This window comes from Gymnogyps californianus, chromosome 5 (assembly GCF_018139145.2).
Source record: "Gymnogyps californianus isolate 813 chromosome 5, ASM1813914v2, whole genome shotgun sequence".
In the NCBI taxonomy this organism is placed as follows: Eukaryota; Metazoa; Chordata; class Aves; order Accipitriformes; family Cathartidae; genus Gymnogyps; species Gymnogyps californianus.
The window spans coordinates 34,644,269-34,668,657 of NC_059475.1; the positions used below are offsets into that span (position 1 = coordinate 34,644,269).

At 36.9% G+C, this 24,389-nt stretch overlaps 1 protein-coding gene across 8 annotated transcripts in view; it reads right to left on the reverse strand.

The window, feature by feature from the left end:
- The window catches only part of GPHN (gephyrin), a 310,850-nt gene that overhangs the window by 203,153 nt on the left and 83,308 nt on the right, over positions 1-24,389 (reverse strand). For all 8 annotated transcript variants that reach the window (XM_050897249.1, XM_050897248.1, XM_050897247.1 and 5 more), the window contains exon 2: positions 13,284-13,362. In XM_050897249.1, coding sequence (XP_050753206.1) covers positions 13,284-13,362 — 79 coding nt within the window. The remainder of the gene's footprint in view (positions 1-13,283; positions 13,363-24,389) is intronic.

Here is a 24,389-nt window from a genome sequence, read left to right on the forward strand (position 1 = left end):
GGTGCGATAGAAAGGACATGTACCAGCATGCAGTCCCACTTTGCTGAAGGAAGGGACATCACTTCTGGAAGCAGTCAAAGGTATACAAACCTCCTTGTCATAAAGCTGTCAGTGGTCTGAGCTTTCCCATTACTCAATATTCCTGTGTCTTAAGAAACACATATTGCTTTGTGACACTGTAATTGTAGAAACTACGGATGCCTACTTCTTTGTGGATATACTTACCGTCACAGTTCTTGTCCAAATACATTAAGTTTCAAAACTTGCCCTTAGTGAGTGCCTGAATAATTTTTGATTAATGATTACCAAAGTTTCAGTGATCTCTTCTTGCTTCTGCAATGATGATTCCAACATAGGGCTTCTGTAAACTGGCTGAATAGCATTACAGAGGACAGGGTGACACAAAAGCTTTCTATTAGGGTAACTAATAATCTGGGAAACTATGCTCTGTTAAAAATATTCAGCTAGTACCCTGTCTTGTGCAGAAGAACAGAAATAGTACAAAGAAACCACCACTTTGTATGCCAAAGTAGCACCAAAAATTCATGGTCTTGAGCAGGCTCTGTATATATACACCACTATCTCAAATGAAGAGGAACACTGAGGGAGAGACAGACAGAAAGAAAAGATGTGAAGAATAAAGATCCCTCTGATAAATTAAGGAATTCTCGATTCATATGGGTGGGCAGCTCTCATTAGCCTATCTTTTCACAGAAAATGAGGTTTTGGACAGAAACAGTTAATACTCTTTTACTTCAGATGAATTATAAGACCCCGTTAAAAACAGAAGCACAAATCGGTTCTTTGTTGGGCAATGGAAGTGATTGCAATCTTCAGCTAAGATGCCACTGAAACAAATTTTAAGAGAAGTCATTGCTGCATTAGAGAAATAAAAAGAAAAAAGCATTTTTAAGTACTGCTAGCTTGCTAGCCTTGCCACAGATTACTTCTATCCCTTCACAATATGTCAATGTATTAAGCAATGCAGAAATATCCAAGCTGGTGAGCTAATGAAAAGCTTGGATACTGGTAACAGTGCAGCCATGGTGAGACTGAAATCAAAAGCTATGACAAAACCTTCCTGAGAAGCTGGATATTCATTCAGGCTACACTAAGCTTTGGGCTGCTGTAACCACATGACTACTATGAGTATTTTAAAAATAGCTTATGTATATCTATACATGCTGCAGTCACTGCACTTTTCGCATAATGTTTGTTCCCTCATTTACACAATGAAAATAGTACCAAATCAAAGATAATAAAAACTAGTGACTGGAAAAAAGGGTTTTGATCCAAAGGTGATTTTATGTCATGTTAGAGCTCCTAAGCATGGTAAGCATTCAAAAGCTCCACAAAAAACCATCATCAAACCCTTTTATTTAGCACAAACAATAAATTGGCTGAAGAGATTAAAAGGCTTGAGAGTGAAAGGGCTACAGTGCTGGCTGGAGTCTTAAGTATGTGCAGGAGAAGGCAAGACAAGAGGAACTCCTGAAGGAAGATGAAGGAAAAAAAAAACAAACCTCCTAAATGTAGAATTCACTGCTATTACTGGGATTTCTGAGCAAAACCTTGAGCTGATAATGTCTTTTTCTACCAGGTTCAGAAAAACTTGGGGGTATTTTTGTTTCACATAAGTATCTTCAAAATGCTCTGCTCAACCATGCAGGCAGAAACAGACACACTTCTCACAGCGTCTGAGACACTAGCGAAAAGGGGAGAAGTTTTCTGTTTTAATTTCTTAAAAAACACACTTCACAAAATTCTTTCACAATATAAAACTGAATTATCTGTATAAATGCAAAATATTAGAATTTAAAATATAAAATTGTTCTGAAATCTCCAAATCTTTACTAGTTCATCTGTTACTAATGCCTATACGAGCATTGGCAAATCAATGAAGTACACATAGATACTCCATTTATTTGAACACAAACATAACCTTTAATTCTTACTTTAATTCTGAAGCCTCTAATTTTCCCCTGAAATTCATGCAGGTTTAGATGAAAATGAGGTTCTAATCTGTACAAAACTGTTATGATAGGTTGAATTAAAATTTATTGAAATCTTGTCCTCTAATTTTCAGAGCATTGCAAATTCGGTAGAGTAGCCACAACACAGAGTTTCCTGAAGGAAATCCAGAGAATACGGGTACAGCTAGAGCTCCAGGCACAAACAGACACAACAGCTGCTTGTGGTACCACACGCTGCTTCTCAGTCCTGAACCATGCAGCCATCCCAGAACTACAGCGGTAAAAATCTCTCAATCACATTGCCCTGTATTCTCTTTATCTGTACATGAAAACGAAAACAAAATTACATATCAACGTATTTCCTGGATTATTAGCAATCTGTATAGTGAATGGCTTTCCAGGCTCTGTTAGAAAAGTGGGTTTTTATGTTAGCAGAAAAAAGGAAAGGATCCACTAAAAGTATCTTTACTTTAGAAGCACAATTGTATCTTTTAGTGCACCTTTTGGAAAAATGGAACACAGTAGACTAAAAAACACCGCCTAATTAGTAATAATCTATTTTTTAAAAAAAAATCACAGGAACAAATGAAATATGCTTTGTTAAAATGGAGAAGAGACATTCCAGTTTTGCATTCCCACATTTAATAGTCCCTCCATGATCTACTCTGTAGTTGAACACTTGCTATTGAACATTTCCACATACTGTACTGAGCTACAGAGCACATTAATTGTGCAGAATGCTTGTGACAATGAGAGAAACATACTGAATGAACAGGGGTTGAGGGAGAAAAAGATCTCTTAATGTGTATTTTCTAAATAGGTAATTCAATCATGTCAGTCAAATGACACTCCAGAGCATCCTGTATTTTCTAAAACAATCACCAATCTGAAAATGACACCAATAACAAATTTCATGGAAACACTGTATTTCCAACCAAAAATATCACTTAACAGATGAGATACATTCTCATATCCGAAACCAAATAACCAACAGAAAACAGAACTTTATTAGAACAAAAATTTCTATTAGAATACAATGAAGGGGATGAAATTGGAGGTAAGAAGAGATGCTGTAGCTAAAGAAAAAGCAAAAAGCTTAAAACAGAATTAGTAAGGGTGCAAAGGGAAGCATTTATTATTGTAGTATAACTGTGTTTCTTTGAAATAACTGGGGAAAAAATCACTTGAGGTAATTTTTGAATGCTTGATATGTCAGTTTTGAACATCAAGGCTGTCATCATCCATAGAAAACATACTTATGTCCTGGTTATGCTCTTGTGATGTTTATATGTTAGCACAGATAAAGGGGAAAAGAGTAAGTGAAGAATCCATGGTAAAATTCAAGTTATAGTGAAAGAAGGTGAGAAAAGCGCACATGAAAACAACACAAGAACTATTGTGGGATAATTATACTTCTTCCCTCTTAAGCCACCATCTTTATAGATTTCTGCTGCACAGTGCTAAAAAGAAAGTGATTTTAAAGAGTCCCCCAGAACAAGTGATGGCAGGACAATTCTTTCTAATTAAGAAAGCAATCAAGAATTTAAATACAGTGAGTAGTATTGTATAAAAGCATGAAGACATCTCTGGGTAGCAATTTTCCGTATCTCAATGTCAGAATCATTCCTAAAATGTGTGGCAAAGGCTTCCTTTACATCTGAAGCTAGGTGTTCTATTATAATCTTTCAGTAGCAGATTATCCGTTTCCCCTGCTAACTTAATCCATACTGCAAATAAGTACACAAATTTCATAGAAGCCTTCTCTAAGGAAGGCACTCTTTCAAGTATTTGTAGCTTTGACAAAATGTAACCTCTCCTACAAAAAGACTCATGTCCAGGGGTCAGCTCACAGTTGACTTTCAGAAGAAAGACCATTTCAGAAGAGCATTTAATCATTTTTAATAGTAAGATTAGAGGAGATACATTTTCTCCTGTGTAATAAATTATTACAATCCCTGTGTTGAGAGGCTTTTGTTCCCCCATTACTGGGAGTTCCAAATTTAAATTCAGCCATGTCAGGGAAGCCTCCTCTACTTAGAAGGACAAGCGTTTGCTGACCCCATGGAAAAATGTTTCAAGTTCATACGTGCTCCACTGTTTATGAAACTACCATTCCTGAAACAACTATATAAAAATTGCCATGCCAGCTCAGTTTAAAGGTCCACACAACTCAGTATGATGTTTCTGGTGTTAAGAAACAAATGCTTAGGGAATAAACATATGACATAGAGCATGATTTGTCCCCTGGTACATACTTACTGCCTCTTGCCATCTTCAGTTCAGGAGCTTTGCTGACCTAGATGCTGCATGCAGATCATCAGCTTTAACAGCCATACTAGGTCCATCAGTCTAATTCCTTTTTTGTATCTATCATTTATACTACAGGCTTCCACATGATGTTACATCAATTATGAAATATTCAGTTCTGCTACACTTGAATAAGTATATACTTTTATTCATTTTAAACCTGCTGTCTGAATTTTTCCTGTCACAATTTCTGATCCGTGAAAAACAGTGAATAATTGCCTCTGACTTTTTTTTTTCATGCTATTCATTCTGTGTACCTCCGCCATACGTTGTTTCTTGGTTAAAGTGAAAAATTCTAGTCTATTTAATTTCTCTTTGTGTGGAAGCTACTCCAAATCCTGCTTAATCTTATGATCCATGCTATTCCCCTTTTAGAAGTTAATACAGTAGTCAAGATGTAAGCACATCCCAGGTTTATGCAGTCATATAAATAGGTCTTCTGTTTTGTTCTTGATTTTTTTAGTAAGTCCTCATATCTTATTTTCTTTTCTGAGAATATAGAAACACACTTAATACACTGCTGAGTATTATGAGGATCTTCTCAGAGAACCATCCACTGATGCAGGTTAACCTAAGATCAACACCGGACCACCTCTCTCCTGTAGATACACGCAGTATTTTTCTTTCCAATATCTAGACACTATGAGAAGACAGACGCTTTAAATACCCAGAAAAGATCTGGATATAAACAGAAACAAAGACTAGAGTCAGGAAGAATGAGGGCAGGTGAAGAGTCAGGTTAGCCGAGATTTGGATGAAGCCTGGAGGTGGCAAAATGGGCTTAGAAGAGGCTGTTTATGTTCTGAGAGTCACAGATCCTCAGAGAGGGGAAAGCTGATGAAAATGGCAAATGCAGCAGAAAGAGATCCCCTCCCAAAGAAGCTTGAAATGAGAAGATCAAGAAAGGCAAGGTAAGGTCACTAAGGTAAGACTAGAGAGTGCAACTAGAAGCTGTGGCGGATTTGGGTTGGACGAGAAGACAAAAAGCAAAGCCAGAGAGATGTACAGCATAATCCATCAAGGAAATCCCTAGCATTATACATGAAGCTTTTAAAAAGATCTTGGACTGTGATTTTGAAAAATGGAATCTTGACCAGGAAGCTGGGCTACTATGCCATTAAATTCAAAAGCAAATGATGGGCTGTAAAATTATATTCAACCAAATGAACACTTTACATTCTACTCCAATCTATTCTTACCAATTATTAGTGCAAATGATTACAGAAAAAAGTCTTCTGATATTTAACTCGGAGACTGTGACAGTACTTGGTACGTACTCAATTTTCCTACTTCTTCTGTAAAAAGTCATTTTGGTCTGATCCAGAATACACCCAGACACACAGGAGTCTTGTCTATATTCCTTCCAAATGCAAAGGAAAAAAAACACAATTGTAATATTACTCGTATGTGTACTGGGTCTGGCTGGGATGGAGTTGACTTTCTTCACAGAGGCTGGTATGTTGCTGTGTTTTGGATTTGTGACTAAAACAGTGTTGGTAACACACCAATGTTTTAACTATGGCTGAACAGTGCTTGCACAGCATCAAGGCCCTTTCTTTTCCCCTCTGCCACCCCAGCGAGTAGGCTGGAGGTGGGCCAAGAATTGGGAGGGGACACAGCCAGCACTGCTGACCCAAACTGACCAAAGGGATATTCCAGACCATAAGATCACGCTTAGCAATAAAAGTTCAAGGAAAGCAGGAAAGGGGGTAACATTAGCGGTTGTGGTGTTCATCTTCCCAAGCGACCCTTCCGCGTGCTGAGGCCTGGCTTTCCAGGAACTGGCTAAACATCTGCCTGCTGATGGGAATTAGTGAATTACTACTTTGTGTTAAGGCTCGCTCTTGTACTATTGGAGAATGCAAGGTATTAAGACAAAGGGATTTCAAAATTGCAACTGGGAAAATAAAAAATTGGCATGAATTCTAAGTTACAAGCAGAGTGAATACTTTTAAAATCAAGGTCTAAAACATACATAGAAACAACTTTTAATCATTTTTGTGAAACTGTCTAGATTGAAACTAGTTAGTTCCAGAACAAGCCAGAGAAAACAAACATTTCTTTAAACAGCTCCATAAAAGAGTGCATTTCAAATGCATTAAATTTAAAACTTCCTAATAACAAGGAGGATCCCTGGTTACAGATCCCATCAAGTATAGGAGTCCCCTGAACACATTTAGATAGAGGTTCCTGGCTAATAAGCTTCAAGCAGTGCATCCCTGCACTGCAGGGAAGTACTAGAACTAATTCTGAAACTAGTACTAGAACTGAAAAGCCAGATGGAGCACCCAAGCTGCAGCTGCCACGCATGTGAAACAACCCTTTCCCCTCAGCAACACTTATCAGCCCAGACACAGCACTGGGGCTGCACAGCCTCTAGTTCCAGAGCAACTTTTTCAGTTACTTGGTTAGCTCATACATTTCTTAATTGCAGGCTACCACAGGGCATTGCAAGAGCAAGAGGAAGAAAATTCCTTCTAAGAATTTGGAAATCGTATGATGAGAAAAGACAAGTTTGTTCTGAATGTAACTACTATTGGTAGATAAAGCTGACATGGAGCTTTAAAGAAGTTACAGGAGACTGCTTTGGGCCAAGAGGTAAAAATTATTAGAGTTGAAAATTACTAAGTGCTTAAAAAAGACATTTTCTTATGTTCTGCTTTGCCACAGACTGCTGCTGAGGTTTTGCTTCAGACAGATGCAGTTGTTCCTACAGGTTTATGAGTCATTAAGCCTAAACAGCCAAAGAAAAACACATGCAATATTAGCAATTTTTGCTACAAACTACCAAGGAATCTCATACGTTGAGAAAATTCTTTTCTTGAAGTGCAAGTAATGGAGAAGGTCTTGAAAACAAAGCTGAAAAGTAGATTTCCCTTAGATAATCAGTATGCCTAAACAGAGAGCCCCTTACAAAATGTCTGTAAAAAACATTTAGGGACTTGTTCATATGACTGGAGGTAAAAATTATTTGGCACATGAACTACAGAACAATCTCTGTGCTACATTTGATGGAGTCTGGTTGGACTACGGAGAAGCGAAGCAGGGAAACTGGCCTGAGAAGAAACCTTGGCCACTTAAGGTAAGCATGTTTTAATTATCTCGAAGGGAGGGTAAATACAATTTTTTCAGGCACATGCAAACTCTGCTTGCAATTGAAGCAGATAAAAGGTTGTCTCACTCATTCCCCTAGACCGATCAGAAACCATCAGGATAGCATGAGGCCAATTCTATTTATATCAACTTTAACAAGTGCTTATTAGATTAGACTCATCATCATCAATTACTTTAGGTAGGTCTCAGATGTTTGGAAGTCTGCCAAGTACAACTTTTTCATTAGATGCCATACTTAAAATAGGCTGCACTTCTGTTACACCTCAGTATTGCTCCTCTGCATAACAGAGTACTCTGGGCTACCATAGTGAGTCCTCCAGTTGTCCTGACAAAGATCACCTTATGAAATCACTTGATGCTTACAGATGAGCTCACTAACAGGAGACAAGAGAGGCAAGAGAAGTATTTTTGTAAGCCAGGCATATTAGGGAAAACATGTGCTAATGCAGTCAAATAATGGACAAACAACTGAGCATGAACTCCCACTAGAATGCTGCTGCAAAACAAGATAACAGTGGACAGGATTACAAAAGAAATATTTCCTCTCTATGCGGCATTACTGAGACTGGCAGTTAAATAAAAGAAATGGGCATGACATTCATATATTACAACAGGCACTGAAAAACTAGAAAGGCTGCACAAAGCGGAGAGGGACAGAACTGCTATCATCATAACACTGGATTTGTAATCATCAGCAAGACAGAATATGCTACTGATTTTCAAATGATGAGCAAAACCCAGAAAGAATGAACTATGATACTTCCAGTTATCCTCAACAACTGCTAGACAGGTTCCTTCACGTGAAGCTAGACACTGAAATTTTACATCCACAGACTTAATATTGTATTTATCAGGTCTTCAATCCTACGGTATAGCTTGTGTCCTCAGCAAGATAAAAAAGATCAGAGCTCCTCAAGAATTCCTTCATCATCCTCAGTCCTTAAGACTAAGTAACAAATTCTAAAGCTCTCACAACTACTTCCCAGAAAAAGTATCTAGCTCCTCCTTCTAAGGTTGTAAAATACAACAAGGCAGTGACAAAGATGACTTCTGTCAGACTTTTATCTCCTGTCATGGACAAATGGAATTCAAAGTTCATCCAGGAGTTTCTAACACAGACCTGTTAAACTTGTGGATTATTAACATTTTCGCTGTCTTTCTAATACAATTACATGCAGGGTAAATAACATTTTCTTCTCACAACTTTTACAAAAAAAAGCTTCTGTAGTACATAGGTATTAAAACAATTTCTGATCTCCTGTCAAAAGTTACCTGTTCTTACTTTTTAGATTTATCTACTCTCTCTTAATCAAAGTCAGCTAATCTGAAGAAGATATGAAACACAGTTTAGATGTGATGTGATTTTGCCTACAAAGAAGGAAGTTATTCAGAATCTCTTGGATCTTGTTCATCTCAAAGAAGCTCTGAAGATGTTTCCAAAAGAAATGTGTATCGGTGATTATGTGCAGCTGCAGCTACTGAATTGCACAGAAAGATTAAAAGCATCCTCCTTTCTATCTAGACAAGTATTTTATAAATTTTATGTCTATATACAGGCTACAGCTGAAACGAACATCTTATAAAGTGACGCTAAGAGCTAAAACTTGGGAATGTCTACACAGAGAACTTCTGCTTGAAGTAGGTGGAGGTATACCTAACCCTCTAATGATCTGATGGTTCACGCTTCAGAGGTGTATTTAAATAACTTACAGCTAGAAAAAATTCAGTAGTAAAGAACCTAGGAGGAGTTTCAGGTGATAGCCATATTGAATTCTATCTAACCCATTTCCCTCCTAAGCACAGATTGGGTATTGAGGGTGGAGAAGGAGGGGAAGAAAGAGGGTAGCATTTAGTCTGCTCCCGAGCAAGGAGTCAAATGAACTGATCAATATTCTGTCTTTCCTTGAGCACCAGCTTAAGAAATTTTGCCTTGCTAAAGAGCCTCAAAGATCTCCCCACAAAAGCAGGACTTTGTTAGCATCTTAAGCTGTTCCATTGCATTTTACCTCAGCTGAACACAGTCTGAAGAACATCTGCCCCACCATCTAAGAACCACCAGCCTAGTTCCTCCAATTACAGACCTGCTGTCTACAGCTCTGCTGTTTAGGACCATTCATGGAAAGACAGCTATAGTCTTCTCATGTAGATAAATCTCCTCTGCAGAATGCAAGATTTTAAATATCTTTTATATGTTACTAGAATGGTAGGCAGGGCTGGAGTGGGTGCATCATCTAAAGCAAATCATAGGCTTTGACTATTCATAGCCACGTTAAGTTACCTATATAGGAATCAAAATAAGTTCCATCTGGGTTTTGGTCATATTAACTATGCTGATGCCAAACTGCCAGAATGCATACCTTTTTCATAGAAGAAGAAGGAGGAGGGAAAAAAAAAAAAAAAAAAAAAAAAAAAAAAGGTTTGCCCTTCCAGCTCTCTACACTTACACAGGATCAAATATACATACTGTAATCTGCAGAGCTCTCCCTGACATTCCTAGAAATAGATTCCAGTTTCTTTATCACACTGACATTTAGCATTTTTTCCAACTATCCAAACAATCTCATCTGCTATAAATTGAACTAATTCTTTCTCATCAGCCAAAAAGAACAATCCCTTTAATAATCTTTTATATACTGTAGGCAACTCATAATTCCTCTCTTCCACCATTGTTTTCTAAATTAAGTAACACCTGTCACACATTGCACTTTCTAACCGCCTTCTCCTCTTGCCGTTCTCCTACACACCTCTATATCTTTAAGTTTTGTGTCCAAAACTGGACACTGTATACAGCAGAGACATCATGGGGCTCTGAGCAATCTGATCTAGTTGAAGATGTCCCTGCTTATTGCAAGAGGGTTGGACTAGATGACCTTTAAAGGTCCCTTCCAACTCAAACCATTCTATGATTCTATGATCAGCTGCAATGAATAAAGAATAGCAGTTAACTCTCAAACCACCTTTTCAGTTGAACCTCTAATCAACTTTTTGTTCAAATTTAACTTTTCTGTAATTAACCACAAAATGAAATTTAATTGTAAAGTTGTTGCATGCTTCCTTCTCCCACAGTCAGTCAGTAACTCCTCATTTTATTTGATATGCTTGGTTTTTTTCTTAAGCAGCATTTCTATTTTCATTGACAGAGTAAAACACATACAAATAGAAAGAGATGATCAAACTCCTGATTTGAGCAGCAGAGCTTTTATTACTAATGATGAGAGAACTGAAAGCAGATCAAGTTTACAGAGTCCAGACTGCTCTAGCTGGGAAATCAGTTGGGGAAAAAACACTACCCTGACAATTAGGCACACTTGATATAAATCAGACACTCATCAAAAAACATTACAATGCTATCTTTATAGAGTTTCATTTCAATGTAAAGACACACTTTCAGCCCTCCAGAAAAATCTGTCTGCAATAACAGAAGAGAAGTTGTCTGTGATGGACCTAAGAGTGGCAAACAACAAGGGAGATGCTAACGTAGCTTAGAAAACTGTATGAAGTAGCTAAGTCTCACAAGATATGGACACCATTCAAAATGCATTTTACATGATGTATCAAACCATCCTAATCTAAAACCACTTAAACCTTTTTTTATACTATCCTCTTGCTGTATTATACTGTATTTCTACCTCTGCTGCTAACCCATGATCTGCTAGTAATGTGAACTCCTGTTAAAAGTATACACTGATTATCTATTTATATGCTAATGAACCTAAAATCTCTTGCACTCTCTTTGTTAAACTACTTTATAAGTATCATACATTACAAATGCACTGCAAACCTTTAGAGTGAGAGAACCATTTGCAGAGAAAGCATCAGAAGTTTTTATGTAAATCTGATGTTGGTATCTGATATTAGATTACAAAGAAAAGAGGCAGTTTGTCTACAGTTAGAGCAAACAAGCACCAAAGAAATCCTAAACCATAAATATTAAACTGGTAAATGGATCAATCAAATGTTATTTTGCTATTTCAGGTATTATATTCAGGTGAAAATCTTAGCCAAATAGTCTAAAGATTTTAATTAAACTTTATTCTTATTTCAGAAAAGGTTAAAACATCTCCTTGGCTGGCACTCATGCTTCAGCCCCACGCTGTCCTTTGCATTTCTCTTCGCATAATAAAGAATTCAGATGCCATGGGACCTTAGAGTCATCTACAAAAGGCTGGGCTGAACAATACAGCCATAGATCATTTCTTTGTTTTGGAGATTCACTCACACCATTACACATTTTGCAAGAACTCTTCATAGGCACTCAGTCATAAAACTGCAAGAATATCAATTTGGAAAGATAAAACAAAGTCTATACATTCCTATCATTAGGCAGGAAGAAGCAGACTTCTCTTGCACTATAATCTGTCATACAACAGTGTCGTAAACAGTCCTTGAGACCTAACAGATGTTTTGAGACTTTATTCAATCTTTCAAAGTGATAAAAATGGCTACATTGCAGTCACTTATGCTTCTTATGCTATAAGCAACAGAAATTAATTTCATTTATTTTACAGATTACAATAATTTATTACCATCTTCTTCATGTAAGTTACGGTCAGGAAAGGAAACTAGAAAATTTCATCACTTCTGGTAAACAGTAAGGAAAATGATCATTCTACAACAAAAGCAATTCATCCTTTCTGAAAGTAAACTCCAGATGTGCAAAACCAAAACTATGTGTAGCACATAAGCATACCTGGAGCTCAAAAAACCATATACAATTCTCAAAAAAAAAAAAAAAAAAAAAAAAAAAAAAAAATCCCAAACACTCAAAAGGCAAATTTTGGTTGAAAATTAAGACCTTTGAAATAGCCTTGACTGTGACACTTAGACAGTAATTATTAAAAATTTACCTATTGCATTCATTCTGTGAATCTCAAGCAACAACTATACTTGTCCCCTGTACCTCTATCATTTCAGAAGTATAAATTATCAAATATTACATACATTATGTCAAAATTTCCTAAGAATGCACGTATATATGCATATATGTCATTTACCTGTAGCAACATGACAAAATAAATTCTGCATCTACTTCATTACTAAAAATCCCCTGTAACTGAAATAAGATGTCAAATACACCTTATTTCCCACTACTTCTCAACCAATACTAACAAATGTGCTCTGCCAGTGTAAAGGCCCATCACGTTAGGACCCACTGGGGAATGCACTATCATTCGTGTTAAAAAGATGTGAATTTTTGCTCTCTTTCCCTTCCCTAATAACAAGTGGTACACTCGTGCACACTAGCAAGAACATTTTCAGCTAGTACTAAAGTTAACTGAAGAGAAGAAAAAAAAACACAAAAAGGTTTGATACAATTTTAAGTCTGGCTCAGAGCTCATGAGGTTGAATTTTATTTTAGAGGAAAATACAACACTGAGATGAAGACCACTAGTCTTGCCATGAAGTAAAAATTAGATCATCTGCTCCTATACTTGAATTAAAACAGGTAGTAGAGGAAGAAATAAATATCAGCTGTATGAAATCAAATACAAAGAAAAAAGATTCTACATGTTAAGATAACTGACGATAACGTAATTATCCAGTAATCTTCTAATTTATATGCAGTTCCTCCTTAAACAAAGAGGGGTGACAATGTGCATACAACTCCTCCATAGAAATACCAGCATGCATAATCTGTTACCTCTGATGACTCCTGTACCCTCTACCGTATATGCGCACTGGATGTTAGTTCAGGAACAGAAGTACGTGAAAAACAATGTGGTTTTAATAATATTTGTCTGTATTAAGGATTAACAACTTGGCAAGCATATTACCACTAAAGCACTAAGTGTACTTCATCATGCTACTTCTTTATATAATTACAAAACTACTCACAAGGATATCATGAAGAAGCTTTTCTTTGCTTAGCAATAAGAGCCAGATACTCACAAAGAAGGGTCTTGGACCAGATCTTTAAGGTTTATCCCACTACGATCCTCGGCAAGGTTCCTGAAGCAACTGTCACTCACTAAAAAAAATAGAAATAAAATTAAAACAAAAACAGAGAAAAAAAAAAGGTGGAAATTTAAGAACAGAACGCAGTTCTTTCAATTAACTAGAAACACTTTTTGGTGTTGGGTGTAATTTGAACCTTCATATATAAGTCTGATTTTCAGTGAGGCTTCACCTAATTTAAAGATAAATCAGCTCAATGGAAAGTGATAAACATTATCACAGATTATGCGGAAACAATCCGTTTCAGCTGGTGTCCCTATTACTTCTCCACCTGCGGCTACAGGAAGTTTCAAACACAAACATTGGATGCGCAGGTATACACAGATATCCATACACTTAACAGTAGAGTCTTTAATCATGCACCAGTCAGTACTCTTTACGTAATCAGAAACAGCGAGAGTTGCTATGTATTTAAGTTCACAGTTGTTCATGGGTTAGCAAAGATGTTTAACATGAGCAATGTCCAAAACAAGCAATTAAGAGCAAGTATTTATTCAAACAGCTTATAATTAACTTATAAAGTGCATGTAAAGCAGCTAGTTACTATAACTGAAATTACAACACAGTAAATTTCACAGAAGTTTAAGAGTATTAGTGTGCTTTCATTTTCTTCACTACATTAAAAAAAAAAAAGGGGGGGGGGGGACGGGGGACACACAACACACACACCAAAACAGACGTGATTTAAACCTGAAACTCCAAATCTGTTCTCTTGGCTAATTCTCTCTGCACTTGTACCCCAGTCGCACAGGCGGGCTCATTTCTCGTAAACACCAGCACAGTCAATTTGAGAGGTGGAAAAAAATTAGTGGCACAAATGCTTTAAAAAAATCAGCATAATTTCAAAGGAATTACAGTTATTTCTGACTACAGCAAACTTTCTGAAGGACACAGAGGTTGTGATACAGCAATCTCATCTCCCCGTTTTTTTCTTTGATTGTAGGAGAGTCAGAACACTGGGAAGCTGTGCAAGCAAGCCTCTTCTTAGGTTACTGTTCTAGCCAGATTCAGAAAACGTAAATGCCTCAGATAAATGTGAAAAATTTCAAACCCAGTTTTAACAACCAAGAATTCCAACAGTTTAGTTAATATTCACCAAAATTAAATCTCTGAAAACTAATATTTAACTATCATTGCCAATTAAATTACTAGCATTGATAGCAACAGGAGAGCTTCTCGTGAGAGGAAGTAATTCAGTGGAGTTGGCTGAAATAAGACCTCTTACAGGAAGACTTTGTCGCACCTTACTGACGTGCATGCAAGCACAGCCACACGCCCTCATATCCGTGCAAACTCTAGCCCAGGAAAGAAAACAAATGTTCAGCAATAAACATGGGGTGGAAGCAATCAAGCAGAGTAGGTACTACATTTCTCATGGCTTAGAAAACCGTAAATCAACACTGCATGTATTTTAAAAAGTGGTATATTCTGATTGAAATGCAAGCTATTTATTTTAAATAGGATACAGGGTGAAACTCTGTTTGATAGTATGGCAGAAAGATCAGGATGATCCATGGTGCTTTAAGGTTTGAGGGAAGAAAAGGCAGAAGAAAACTTTGCATCACAGCCACATATTATACTACATACACAAAGGCCATGCCTAACTTCTTGTCTTTAAAGCCCAACCAAGGGAGACTTTTGCATAGGACATCTATATGAACATGATCCCCATGCAGGATTTTATTGTCTTGTTTCAAAATTTAATTTTTTTTTAACCCCCCAAAAGTTTATAAAAGCCAGTATTTTAAGCAGTGTTGAGTGCATAGTTTATGGAAAGATACAGAATTGTTAGCTGCTCCCCTCTACATATACACTAAGTGGCTGAGCCTCTGATCTATATTACACCCCCCACATATACTTCCTTATAGACAAGGAGAATCACAACAAAAAAAGCTCCCTAAAATGCTATAGCTCCATGGAGTATTGTACATACAATGACAGTTTATAAGGTACTAGAAATGTTTTTTAAGAAATCAAATACTGGCATAAATAGCACGGGCATAGACTGAACCCACTCCTACCACGGAAACACATAGTCTGAAAACCATCACACTAAGGAGAAATCCCTAAATATCCATTAAACAGTTTGACTTCCAAGTGAGCTGTTACATGTATCAAAACTGAAGAGGTTTTAGCAATAGCTCCAAATCTCCCAACATTCGTCCTACTTTCAGCTCCTGGTTTCTATTACTGATGTTCTGTTTCTGACCCCTGTCTAGTCTTGTGCCTAGGAAGTAATGGAGATGGGAAGCCAATAAGGGAATATAGTTCTCACCTGTCAAATACACAGCATACAAAAATCCGTATGAAAAGGTTAAAATCGGCATTCACACTCTAATGTGCAAACATCCAGTTTACAACAGTTGTGAAGCCTTCCCACTTGGCATCTGTGAACTTCTAAATCTGTCCATACGATTTTTTTTCCTTTGCTTTCTTTAACAGAGTTTTAAATGAGATCATACTGAAGGAAAATGGATTATTAGCCTGTTGATTTCCAAAATGAGAAGTAGAAGAGAAGTTCTTCAACTCTGAAGGTAAACTAGTATTTTCTTCAAGTAGAGGCAGGATATAATCTGTTGTGAACTTTTTTTTTTTTTTAAATGTCCCACAATTTGAAAACAATATAGCCCTTTAAAACTATCACTTAATCTCTTATCCCACACAGTGTATTCCCAGTAAACAAAAGCCCTCTTTAGATCAAAGCACTTCCAATTCTACAGCTGTTAATGGTCATTTTCATATCATATGCTTTAGAAAAAATGCAATCATTACCCTCAAAAAAATGAAGGGCTAGCTATAGTCTGGTAAAGAAAATTAATAATAATGTTTACCTCCCCAATATCAAAATATGCAATTCCAGAAAACTGAAAACTGCTATTACCTACCAGATTTTCCTCTTGGTTCTCAGAATTCAGAACTGTTTTTATATTAGTTGTGGTTACCTGTTGATAAAAACCATCTTGACAAAATGCTACACTCAGAAAGACAGTCATTGATAACTGTGATGCACTATTAGTTGGAAAATACATGGACTGCTACAACATTGAACAGTATGCACTGAAGTATAAGATATTAATTTCTTACATTTTTGTCTTTTAGTGATAACATCTCCGAAGTTCAGTTCTTTTTCTTAGGACTTTTTCATCTGTCTGTAATATTTTTGACAGACTTTCCATAGCAGATCTCTCTTCCTTACCCTTCTTTTTATAGGATCATTTATATGTTTAGGTCCTTAAACCACATTCATTCAGCAGCTGATAAATACAAAAAATATTTAAATACACTTGACATGTTCTGGAAAGTACTGGTCTGGCACAGCATTGTATTCTAGTCTGGTTTTGCTTGTAGTAAAGCATTATTCAGAAGTCTCATTTCAGATTCAGGTAGTTCTGTTCCATGCACTGCATGCAAATGTAGCAGGATTCAAGTATTTTGTTTTTATAGGCCCAACCTTATACACACTGCAGCAAGCACCCATTTTTACCTATTGTAAATTGCACGTATTGTTGACTTGAAGACCTAACAAACACTGCTAAGGAAGCTTACATTTTAGGATATAAGAAGGTAACGGAATTTTTTCTCAGACCTCAAAACGTCTCTCTTTAAAAGCCTATTCTCCTGCAGACACAGAATTCCTGTCCTATAGGCATACTGTAAAGAAGGCAAAGGAATGGGATAGTACCAGAATGTAAAGATTCATTCTCTTACTATTAAAATGGTTTTAAGGTATTTTGCAGGTCCCATGGATAGTAACATCAGAGATAAATATCCTGCCTCTTTTCTCTGCTACTGCCATATTTTTCAAGTGACTGCATGTCAACCAGAAAAACTACATAAAACAGATGGCATATTACAGAAATTTTGTAGCACCTTCACCAGATCTATCACAGAAGACAGCAAATTAATTATAAGAAGAGCACTTATACTATTTGCGTATCTGCACACAAATCTCTCTGACGTATTTACAGAATAAAAAGAACTACTAGCCTGCATGCAAATTGCAAATGCTTATAACTGCTAGCAAAATACGTTGTGAGCAGCAGAAATAACGCAGGCTCGTTTCCTAAGAACTGGTGATCTAAATGCCATTCACTATCATCATAATAAATCCAGATTCCCTTTGATACCCACACAAGGAAGAGAGCTAAGCTAAGACAGAGCCAAGCAGTGAAAGCACCAGTCGATACCAATCTGCCTTCTCAGTGGGGGTAATAATCTGAGTCTCCTCTTTGCCTGGCTGCTAATTTTCACTTAATTTATAGATAACTGTATCCTTAAAAATTCTCTTTTTGTTACATCGCAGTCACTTTTCTATTATCCTCTTATCATTTTTTTCGCGGGTTAAACAGATTTAAAAGGGGGACCTGAAAGACCAATGGAAAGACTGAAGGATGATGTTGTCTATCTTTTGATCATGTAAGCCTTGTTTTCCCATAGCAGATAATCTAAAAACCATTTTCAAAATTGCAAGGCATCGATGCACACCAAATTTCAAGCTTCCTTCCCATTTTAAACTTCATTCTGCTAAAAATGGACATAAGAGAATGAAATCATAAAATGGCAATACTTTCAGTTTTAACCCACAACTATTTAACAACAAAAGTAGTTGCAGCACCTTAACGTAGTTACTAACAGGTTGTACGGTATCTGGGCAAACATGTCACAGTGGAAACAACTTTAAAAATTGAGTTAAAGTACAGTGGTATTTACAGCACACTCACAAGACTGGCTTAGGTGTGAGCAGGGTCAGGTGACAGAAAACATACCACCCCCTCCACAGGTTCACATATTCTGACCTGAGAGCTATGCAAAAAAAGGTAACAAAACATTTTATTTAAATAGAGCATTAAAAGAGCTAAAATAGCCACACGAAGAAAGGAGTCTCTCTTTTATATGGATTGTATTTTTTCTTTTTTAAGTATAAAACTCATTAGATTAGTGAAAAATAAGACTAACAAGTTCAAAACATTGTGCTGGTGAAATTAAGATGTACAGGATATGCAGTATCAGAGATGGTTAATGCTTTTGATGTAAGTCCAGATGCAAATGATTTTTTTTACCCCATGAGAAGAAAGAATTGCATTCCAAAAATAAGCAGGGCCTTTTTAAGTCAGTGTTTTGTCCTTTCCATTTACGTAGCCACTTAATTTCTGCTGCCAAAGAACGTATCATGAACAGCAACAGTTCCAGAAAAGTGAAAGTAGCTGAGAAGGTCCTGATCACATCACTGTTTGAGCTCATTTTCCCTTTTATCTTTGAAAAGTTTGTAATCAGACATACAACGGCTGAGGTGCAACAGTTTGGAACAAGTTACAGAATGTATCCACTGGTGGGAATTTTTATTGTGAGAAGTAATGTGAAAATCTGATAGGAAAATAAAGGAAGACAAAGGCTGCTTCTGCAAGCTATCAGGTGAAGCCTGCAGATTAAAGAAAGAACACTGTTGAGATTAATCTGTTTGAAATAAAAGAGCAAACCAGTAACTTCAACTTACTTAATAAAATTTATTTTCATTGGGCATTCAGAGCTAGTCATAGTATCAAGACTAGCTGTAGTTTCAATTCATGTATTATAATTCACTCCCAAATATAAGTTCTCAGCAGAAAAGAACACATTTATTTTATTCCAGTTATTTCAATTCACCAAAATCCCATAAGTAGCCTCTTTCTTGCCCACCCAGCAAGAGCGTTCTTGTGCTTTCTCTGCCACATCAGTAACCACCAGTACAATGTATTTGTCCCTATTTTCTCTGACCGGGTAAAGGCTGACACAGCAGACAACCTATCAACTGCAACTTCATAGATTTTAAAGACAAGACTGCAGTGATTAGTTTGACTCCCTGTATACATCTGCCCCTCACACTTGATGAATGTTTCTGTCATCTGCTTTGTTTTTCACATAGTTTTTGTCATATACTAAAATATAGGGAAATTCTAAGTATATTTTTTCAAGAAAACAAAATTTAACGTCCACCTTTATGAACGTCCCATAGCAAGCTCTTCAAACTGTGCTTTACTGGATCTCAGAGCAGAGCAAGTCTTCTCTCCCCTTCCCTTCAGATGAAGCGCTACAAAGTGCCAGAATGGTATTCTCAAAGACTGACAAAGAAGTACTACTATAAAAAAGGAGCTAATCTACTGGAAAAACAGGAGAAGAGAAAGGTTCAGATGACCTAATGAAAAACAGGGTGATGATAAACCAGAAATACAAGTTAGACATGTGAATCTATGATTTTTTCCAGAAAACACAGGGAAGCAGTAATGCCACCTGTAAGCTAGATGCAAAGGAGGTCTATTGCAATGATAAAGAAAAGTAAGACATCTCAGAGGTGAAAAGAGCTTTCTTGATTAGCTTAGCAAAAAGAAAGCATTAGATGGTTGCTGCTGGTGTGTTTATATAAATACACCAGCAAAACAAAGATCAGAGGGAGAAGAGATAAAGAACAGTGTTGCACAAGAAAAATAACTGTGAGAAAATCATAAGAAATAGAAAGCAAATTTTCCAAGAGCTAGAGGGGTGAAACCTCACAAATAATCTTTCTGTAAGAACAGTGAGGGCAAGGAAAGTGCACAGGCTGGTTCTTGACAGATTTAAGAATAGATTAAATGACACAGGAATTGTTCTTGAACACAGGAGGCCTTCTGTGCCACAGTTGCTAATGCTGTAAAATTTATGTTAGAGCTTCTCTGAAGGCTATGAACTTCTAACCCCCCCCCCAAGGTTTCTCACATTTTCTAACAGCAATTAAATGAGCCATTTTTTCTGTGTATCCATTAGTCTAGTGGGTTACGCCTCTTTCAAATGATTTATCATTTAAATTTTACAATATTTGTGTGGCCTTAGGCTACAAATTCTGTACTGGGTTTTAATCTAATATTCTAACAAGCTTGAGTTTCAATTCAATCACACTGTCAGTGTGATCACTGCAGTGATCAGGTGACCTTCAAAAGAAAAACATCAAGCCATTAAAGACATTCAAATCTTTGGAGATGTAGCATTATCAATACTTCTAATTGTTTGTACCCAATAAAAAAAATAAATTCTTTGAAGCTACAAATAGTAAATGCTTGACAGAATGTTTCCTTTGGACTCTTGTTACTTTTCATTACAAATAAAGTTTCTGTTTTGGTTTCCCCCCCCTCCCCCCCCAACAAGTATTTCCAATAAGAAGTTTTTGTTGCACCTCCTTTCACTGTAAAACCATAAAAAATTCTAGGATGGGAAGGAAAAGGATAGAAGGTAAGCACATCTAAGAGAAGGGAAGAGAAGAGTTAAAACAACAACAAAAAAAGCTAAGTACTTTTGAAGAGTCATACCTCCTTTTAGACTTCTCTGAAATTATTAGTTCTATCACAGTTTAGAACAGCTGTACTTACAGCAGATGCCAAGAACCGTTACTTTAAAGAGCAGTCTTTACAAGGAGGTCTTGATTTTCAGCTTTGTTTATTTCTTTAGGGGATGTCTGAGAGTTTTTTCCATTACTCTAAAAAAATAGTATTCTTATCCCTAATCTTAGTTTTCTTGTATTTAACTTAGTTCAGGAAAAGAACATGTTTAGTTTCTTAGCTAACAGCATCTAAAACAATTCACAGCATCTTATACAGGCCCAGTTTAACAGCTTACATGGATTCTTGGCAGCAATGTACACTAATCAAGTCTACAATCAATCTCAGCTAGATGCACTTTTAAATATGACAAAGTATGCCTATACTAGATGCTAACACATTTCACATCTTATCTGCCAGCTTAAGAAACACAAGCATCACAAGAAAAACTATACTCCATTTTCCTAATGACACATTCTATCTATAAACACTGCATTTCTTATGTAAACCACTCCAGTGACCTCTTCATTTCCTCTGTTCCCAAAACACAAATGTCATCTTATGGACCTGTGAGCCCAGGTTTGCATGATCAATTAATGACAGGGTTTAAGAAACCACACTTCACATTATGGCATGCAGCAACACCTCTCTGCATTGCCGCACAGCTAAATGCATACAGACCTGCTGATACTTAGATAATCCTCCAGGACCAATCCACAGGCCCAGGGCCTCAGTGTCCTGTCTTCCCTCTGCTCATATCTCATACAGCCTCAGACACCAGAAATCAGGTAACTTGTCATCCTCAAGGAACTTGAGGTATTTTCTGCACAGTTCAACATAGTCTGCCAAACTCTGTTAAAAGAAACTGCCTCAAAAACACATAGTAAACAAGCACAGGGAAAAAAAAAAAAAAAAAGCTACTTTGTTCAGTGTTATTCAGGTTATTGTCCAGCACCAGAAGTACCTAAAACTCTATTATAGCAGAAGGCAACAACTCCAAACTTGAGGCTTCTCCTAGTCATTGTTTCTATGGTTTGAGAAGATGCCTTCCCTGAATCCAGACCTACAACCATGCACTATAGGACTTCCAAGGAAGGACAGTATGAATTTCAGATTACAGGAAGGTGCAAGGGAAACACAAAGACAAGGCATGGAGCTGGAGGAGATCCAGGATCAGACCACAAAGCCATATGTCTTACTGAGTATTTTGGGTTCATCTTCTGAGTTCAAGTGAAAGCAAATAAAGCTCATCCACAGTACTGGACCAGGGGACTGACACAAACTGAGATTAACAGAAATGAGGAGGAAGCAGAGCTGACAATACTAAACCTGTTAATGAGTTAATAACACTGCAGAAATCCCAATGACAACCAAGTGCAACTCTAGCCTGAATGAAGAGTGTTAAATCATATACAGCTGTAAGATTTCAAAGCCTGAAGGTGTAATCATAGCAAAATAATGCCAGTTAGCACATAAGCCAGGACATAAACACGTACTGCAGACAAACAACTCCACTATCGGCAAGGACTTGAAGAAAAAGACATTCCCTCCTTTATTTTCTAGGCAAAATCAGCACACGGGCCCAGTCTGGTTTACTTGCCCCTTTTGGTTTGCATGCCTAACGAACCACCTGGGACAGAAGAGTGTCCTGTAAGCAATTACACAGTAACAATTTATTTAGCACAGCTCTATATGCAAAGCTCTGAACTGAGGCCCTGCAAGAACCATGCTGAGCTATTTTCTTCTGGTAGCAGAGACGATGAGAAGATGTTGAGATTAAAACTCAGTTGTAGCTATCTACTTTATTGGGTATAAGGATGTCCATTCATGCAAAGGAATCTTTAAACTATTCTCTTTAATCATTAGAAGATTAAATCTTTAAACAAATCAGTATAATTTAATAATGTAAACTGAGGGTATGAGTTAAAAATAAAATTTAATAAAAATACTCATATATTTAGTATAAATACATTACCACCTAAACAGTATTTAACTATTTTACATTAACTACTTTTCCCCAAATCTAGTTTTTATGAAGTATATTATATCCATATGTTTACAAATTTCAATTCACTGAATGTGAATTCTTGATAGTTTATAGCAAAATTCTTTATGGAAGTGGGAAAAACAGTATTATCAAAAGTGCCTGCAATGAACCTTAAAAATAGGACAATTCCTCTTTGTCCAAAACATAAGTATTTTCTTTAGATATCTTTTTTGTACCAGTACTCTTAAGCCTCCTTAAAACAAGTGGTAGTACAAAATACACTGTTTTGAAATAGAAACACTTTAAGGAGAAATTTTCAACTCTAACTAGAAAAAACAAAAACAATAGCAGAAGTGGTCAAGAAAAACAAAGTGCATTAAGATAAATCCTACAGCTTGTTTAAAAAGCAACTACCACCATATAGTTTTCTTTTTACAACCAACTTTCCATTATCAAAAGTAGAAGAATACCTCAGATAATGGAGGAAAAAAACCTCCGCAGACAGTAATTACTGAGCATGCAGTGTAACACACCAAACGACACAGCCCATTTGGGTTCACTGGGTTCAACCTAGGCTATTACACACTGTTTCTGGTAGGTCTTACTTGCCCAGATGCAGCACTGCACATGGACTTACTTAATTGGCAAGAGCTCAGTCTGAACTGATGAGCCCTGCTAAATCTAGACCATAAGGCAGAGAAACCACATTAGCACCACCAGTGCCAGCTTGGATACAGCAGGACTAGCACTGAGGCACATATATTAAATCCTGATCAACCTTCACTGACTTTATACACTCTAATGCCACTATGCAAGCTTAGATCAGGAAACACCAAGACAGATACACCTAAGCTAACTTTACATGGTGCCAGTTCAGCCATGGCAGGGTTTCTTAGCTCAGATTTCCAGTGGCGTAAAGGCATCTAAAGTACCCTCAAGCTCTTGGAAGAAATATAGTCACATTCACACAAAGCTGATCTAGTCACGCTGTTTCAGATTTTTGCTGGCTGCCCAGGGTTCTGCAATTATCACAAGCAGTGGGAAGCTGTGTTTCTTCACGATGATCTGAAAATGTACCACAGGTACAATGAGCTGCCATTCTGGAACAGGTAAGAGATCCAGCTACATTCACCCTTGAACAACTGCTGATATCAAATCCTACAGAGGAAACTGCAGGTTCTAAAAAACAGGATTTTCAATATTGTTTATAGTTAGTTCACTTCTGTCTCTACTGGTGGCAGTGGTGAAGATCTCAGTGGGGCAAGTTCCACTCAGGTGCCACGGGAAGAGAGGATATCTGACCAGAAAGCCTATATTTTATGAAACAAAGAACTCGAAAAGAAACAAAGATTTATTCCTTACCCCCAATCTCTAACTCAAAGAAAATGAAAGATTTTTAACTTTTTCCCAATTTTTTGTTTATTCTAACATTACGTGTATAAACTGTGCCTACTCTATACAGCTCTGGAGCCGACCGTTTTCCAATGAACTGGTTCCTAGAACTGACATTGACTCCTTCATCTCATTACTCATTTGTTTCCATGTGTCTGTTCCTAATGGCTATGAATAAACTTTGAAAATATGAACCAATGTTTCTTATCATTTCTTCCAACTGGGAGGATCCTGAAAAACTTTAAATAGTTGGAACTGAGCCAATTATCTGTGAGCTGTGAGAAACCCGACAATGAGTTTAAAAGCTAAGTGTTTATAGCTTTACCGCCCATCACT